At 44.8% G+C, this 5616-nt stretch overlaps 1 protein-coding gene across 2 annotated transcripts in view; it reads right to left on the reverse strand.

Moving 5' to 3' along the window:
• Positions 1 to 4404: 4404 nt before the first annotated feature.
• gramd1ba (GRAM domain containing 1Ba) overlaps positions 4405 to 5616 on the reverse strand; it is a 25118-nt gene continuing 23906 nt past the window's right edge. For both annotated transcript variants that reach the window (XM_080013271.1, XM_080013272.1), the window contains 2 exons: positions 5293 to 5413; positions 4405 to 4542 (listed from right to left, as the gene is read on the reverse strand). In XM_080013271.1, the coding sequence (XP_079869397.1) occupies positions 4450 to 4542; positions 5293 to 5413 (214 nt within the window). In that variant the 3' untranslated portion in view covers positions 4405 to 4449. The remainder of the gene's footprint in view (positions 4543 to 5292; positions 5414 to 5616) is intronic.

A 5616-nucleotide genomic window follows, 5' to 3' on the forward strand; every position in this document is an offset into this window, starting at 1 on the left:
TCGGACCCATTCCGCCCTGTAGTCTGCTCCACGGCGCGGCTCCCCCCCCCCCCCAGCTGTTCGGAGGCTCCCCTTCTATTGGCTGAAGCAGCTGGTTCATATTAATGAGACATCCCACCGCTGATGGAGGAGAGACTAAAAAAAAAACCAACCAAACAAACCAAAACGAACAAAAACAATAACCCAGGAACCCACAGTGGAACCCTTTCAGTTTTGGCCAACTTCACAGAATAGGTTGATGGCGCGGTTGTTTCAACCGGCGGCTGCGGGTCCCTTGACATAGCGCCCTGCTGGCGACACCTACAGCGCACGAATCTGCGGGGAATGAAAGTGTTTAAAGAGCTGCGCGTCCAAAAAACAAAAAAAGGTTCGACCACAAGTGAAAGTTCCACAGGCCGTAGCGTGTAACGATCCTGCTGCGCCCACTGGCGGCTCTTGTTGGTCATGGTCGGGTCACAGGTTGGCGGCATGTTTTCTTTGGGAAATCGTCTTTATTTTTGTATCTCTTTCACTCAGATTCAGGCCAGAACAAGCTCGACCCCAGTTCCAGCCCAGCATCTCAAACGTGAGATTTGTTATTCATCATTCCGGGCCTGGCGGTACGAACACAATGCGTGGGATTGGCATCTAAGTTGTTGTTTGCGATTGTGTTCTATTTGGACCCATGTTATCTATCCATCAGGGTTGCCCGTTGAACTCCAAGCAGCACTTCCCAGTACTATCACTGTGGACGGATTAATGGGCCCAGCTCCTATTTCTTCTTTCCATGAATGCTTTTCGATGCACGTTGCAGTCCCTAAATGTGACAAGAGGCACGAATGACATCAGTTAGTGCGGTATAAATGTCCAGGGGTAACACTATGATGGGCCAACACTGGCCCAGGCCATTTAACCCTTTGTGTGATGGAAAACAAACGAGACATTATTTTTCATTTTGCTTTTGGCCTTTTATTTTTCATTCCATTTTTATATTACTTTTGTCCCCGACCACTACCGGCGTGGTTTAAGACTCTGCAGTCTGTAGATACTAGAACTATACACAGACAATTACATTACAGTATTATAGTTGTATAAATATTTTCACATATGCACATCAAAATAAAATGTAAAAGACAGGCCAGGTGTTTTAAGCACACAAAAAAATGCATAACGTTACATCAGAAGTATGGCAAAGTAAAGCAGAATTGGTTGATCTGCGTGTTATTCCTGTGTGTGTGCGTGTGTGTGTGTGTGTGTGTGTTTGTGTGTGTGAAATCATGGGATTGTCATGGAAACCTAATTCTAAACAAAGGCCCTTAATCCATTATCCTTTTCTTATTCTGTCCATTTAATTACATTTAAATAAATAACGCTCTGCTTTTAAAACACTTTGGATTCCGTCCCATCGGAACATTTGGCGAGAGTTTTGATAGTTTAAGTAGAAGGAGGAGAAGATGGCGGTTACTGACCACATGAATGAGGAAAGAAAACACAAAAATGACATCTCACATCGCACACTTCCATCCAATCGTTGCTGGACGTTTGAGCTTTTCGAAACTGCATTGAGCTGTATTCACAAATTAAAAGTCTGAAAGTCAGCAACAATAATTCATAATTCAACGCCCATCCCATCATGTTTGTTTGCCGTTTTTTTCCCATTGAATTTGAAATAAGTGTTATTGCTTACAGCCTTCAATTATCACAAAAAAAATAATGTTTCTTTACTTGACAAATAAAACTGTCATTGCTGAAAAAAAACAAAAGACAAAGACAAAAAAACAACAAAAAAAACACCATCGAGGTCAAACAGCAAACGTGTTCAATTTAGCACCATAAATCATCTGCTTGAGACCACAGTTTTAAGCAGTGTGCAAAGTAGAAGCATACAAGCTGCGTTGCAGGTCTGTGACAATGCCATTACGTTGATGAATATGTTCGCTCTCTGAATATGTTGTTACGTTGTTTTGACATCCATAACCCCGAGTCTAAGACTATTCTTCGTCACGTGGATTCACTGATGGAACACGGGGAAAAGTGGACAAATAAAGAATAAACAGTATAAACCTAGTGTTATCAGATGTGTGTCATCAGAACTGACACGGAGACACACACACACACACACACACACACACACACACAACAACCATGCACGAGCACATAACTGGCGTGTTATTGGAGACCGATGTTGTCATCTCCAATGTTGTCGTGTCGATATGTTAGGGCCAGAATGGGCTTGAATGATGGACTTTGTGTGCACTGGGATCAGATGTGCAAATTATTCCTGGACCGTTATACGCAAATAGAATATAAATCTGGAAATGTTCCTCCACCCAATCCTCCGTGTTCTTTCATCGTCTAAACGCATTTTTCCAGTTTTCTCTCTGTCGCTGTGTCGTCTGCTCTCTTATCTTTGACTTCCCACCAAATGAAAGAGGTGGAATGCATTCTGCGTGGCGTCAGTGTTCAGCTGAATCGCTGCATCCCCAAGAAGGACCGGTGGATTTTTTTCGTTTCACTCCGTTGTAATACTTTCCCAGCGGCTCCGTTTGATACTCGTGCCATGAAATCATTTCTCATGTGGGAGACATGACAAAAAAAACACAAACGACAAAAACAGTCAATATTGGAGATAAAATGTTTCCCGCTTGACAATATGGAATTCCGTTGATCTTGGACAGCCGAGAAGTGTTGATTTACAAACATCATTTCGGTCGGCAGTATGCTTCAAATGGAGAATGGAGGAAGACGCGTGACAATAAAGACCTATCGTCAACAGTCGTCAGTATACTCAATGGCAAGTGTGTCCACACCGATACAGTGATGGAATGAACTGGAAAATAAAGTGTGAGCAAACTGGTGAATAGAACAGAAAACACGATCATCAAAACCCTCTCTTTTTTTTTTGGTTGGGTTACAGTTCTTTTTGATTAAAAAGTTCTGCTTTGCCGTGAGTATACTGGCACCTAAACCCCCCCCCCCCAAAAGTATAAAAGACAAACACCTTAAAAATACCGACCACTCTAACTCAATGTCACTCATTGGGGAGTTTTTCAGACGTTTAAGATGAACAAAAAAAAAGATTCTGTGAAGAAAAATAAAAATCTATATTTTATTTTTACAAACTTTTCCCTTTTAACGTTTTTAGTTGTTTTGTTTTTTTCCCCTTCCCCCGGAAGGGTTTAAAGACATTCACGTCCCTTGCATCTGTTCTCAGGGCCAAACCGTTGGCCTACAGTACGGTTCATCTGACGCAGAGCTTGGTTGGGCTCTCGACGGCCAACACGCGGCTTGGTACGAGACGGTAGCAGCTCAAATAGCATCAACAAAGGACTTAAAAAAAACAAAAACAACAGAAAAAACAAAAAACAAAAAACAAAAAAAACAGAATTGTTGACACACGCAAACGAAGGCGGCGCTCAAAGATGTTGACGTGAAAACCCTTGAAAACCACTGGAACGATGTCGGCGGTCGGCTGGAGGGAACAACGGTGCTTTCTCTCTCTCCGTTGGCTCCACGTCCGGAAACTTGGCGCTTTGCCACACACGGCGCATTCTCAACTCTCAATCCGAGGGGTCAGACATGTAACACAGAGCACATAACATGTCCACTCAAAAAAACTTTGGCATTTGCTCCCAGGAAGACCAGCCCTGGTTCACCAAATGTGCCTGATAAATTGTAGCCCTGCCTGCCACTTGCTTCCTCTTAAAAATCTCATTAGATATAGGAAAGTCTCAGTCTCACACACACACACGCACACGCACACGCACACGCACACACACACACACACACACACACACACACACACGTTGTCATATTTCCTTCCTCTGCATCGTGTTGGTTGTTTGGAATTCCTGCGCGCCGAGTATGAAGTCGAGTTCAGTCTTTAATCCAGGTTCCCAGTGTCAGAAAAAAAAAAAAAAAAAAAAAAGAATATTCGTGCAGCTCTTAAAGGTCTACAGCAGCACTCCCCAAACATGTATCCCATCGTATTGTTTTTTTTTTTTGTTTGCTTTGTTTTTTTGGGTTTTTTTTTGCTACTCTGCAAGTGAAAGTCCATACGGTTCGGTGGTTTAACAACACCGACGATGAAAAAAAAAAAAAAAAAAGGAGAGACGAAGCCGGAATAAATTACACGCTTCAAGTGGGTTGCGGCTCTTTCGATTGTGCGTAACGTACGAAGGAGAACAAAACCTTCTCTGAGGGGAAGAGAACACACGGAGGTCTGTCCGGGTGGATGGAGACGCTTCAGAGGTCGCGTGGGACGGATTCCTAAGTGGAGCCTTACCGCGCATTTGTCTTGTTTGGCCGTGTGTTTCCCTGGCCTGGTGGTTGTTTGGTTGGTCGGCTGCTCGGCCGGGTTTTCACATAATTTCCAGCAGGTTGCAAGAAGGGGCGGCGGGGGGGGGGTTATAAATATTGCACATTGCTTCGTCTACGCCTCGGGGGGGCGGTGGGGTTGGGGTTTTGAAATCAGCGGTGCCGAGTCCTCGGGCTCCCGGCGTCATCCGAGTCGGGCTCCCCCAGCGCGACGCCTTTCTGGAGGTGGAGCAGGGAGCCCTTCATCTGAAACAGATAAAGCAAAGGGGAGAAGCTAGGAGACATCCCATAAGTTGCTTGAAACAAAAACCAGGGGATCCGACAGGGGAACGAATGCAGAAATGACCTCTGACCTCTGACAGTGTCAATTTCAGATAGTTAAAGCCTCATAGCTGCCTTTTGTTGAAGCTGAAGGTGGGAGACTTGTTTCTTGATACATAACATTGCTAAAATCCAGAAACGTTGCTATGAAAGCATCTACAGTATGACCTTCTCAAAATCAGTCATATCGTTATTTTCGAGATGTTCCCCCGTCGGACAAAACATAATCGGTGAACCCGGTTAGAAATGATTGGGAGACATCAGGCTGAAGGCTGGACATTCAAAGACAGGGGGCCGAGGTTGTTGACCTGAACGGAAGTAGACTCCAGGGGGCGGAAGAGGAGCCGTCATTTATTGCTGGAGACTTTGCAGAGCACTTCATGTTTGAGAGGCGTTGCCATTCAATCACGCTGCTTCAGTGCTTTCCGACGGCACATGGATCTCAATCTTTCATCCGCATAACAACACAAGTGAACGTTTGTTTTTCCGTGGCCGGCGTTCCTCGGAGGAAGCACGGAAACGGAGGACAGAGGGACGCCGAGGACGGACCCCTGCGGAGCGCCACGACTGAAAAGGGGGGCGGAGGCGGCATCGCCGAACGGCCGGAGAATTGCGTAGTTCTACTCAGCAGATGTAATTGTAAACAGAGTCGTCTGTTTGCTTTGCACGTCTCACCTCGTCTAGCAGCAGCACGGACGACTTGATGATGTCTTTCCATTTTTGGAGCTCGTCGTCATGGTAATGCTGCTGGGACTCCAAGAGCTGTGCCCACTCCAGCTGAGTCTGGGGAAGTTTGCTGGGGACACGCAGATATGCACAGTGGATTTATACAATTGAATAAAGAAATCTCAATTAATAATATATTAAAAAAAAAAAAAAAAAGTTTATGAATAAAGTGGACAGTGCGAAGCAAACAACTCTTGTCAGTAGACACACACACACACACACACACACGCACATGTGCGATATAGCATTTAGTAACAGAAGAGGGCGGTAATG

The sequence above is a fragment of the Zeus faber genome (genome assembly GCF_960531495.2).
Source record: "Zeus faber genome assembly, chromosome: 14".
NCBI lineage: Eukaryota > Metazoa > Chordata > Actinopteri > Zeiformes > Zeidae > Zeus > Zeus faber.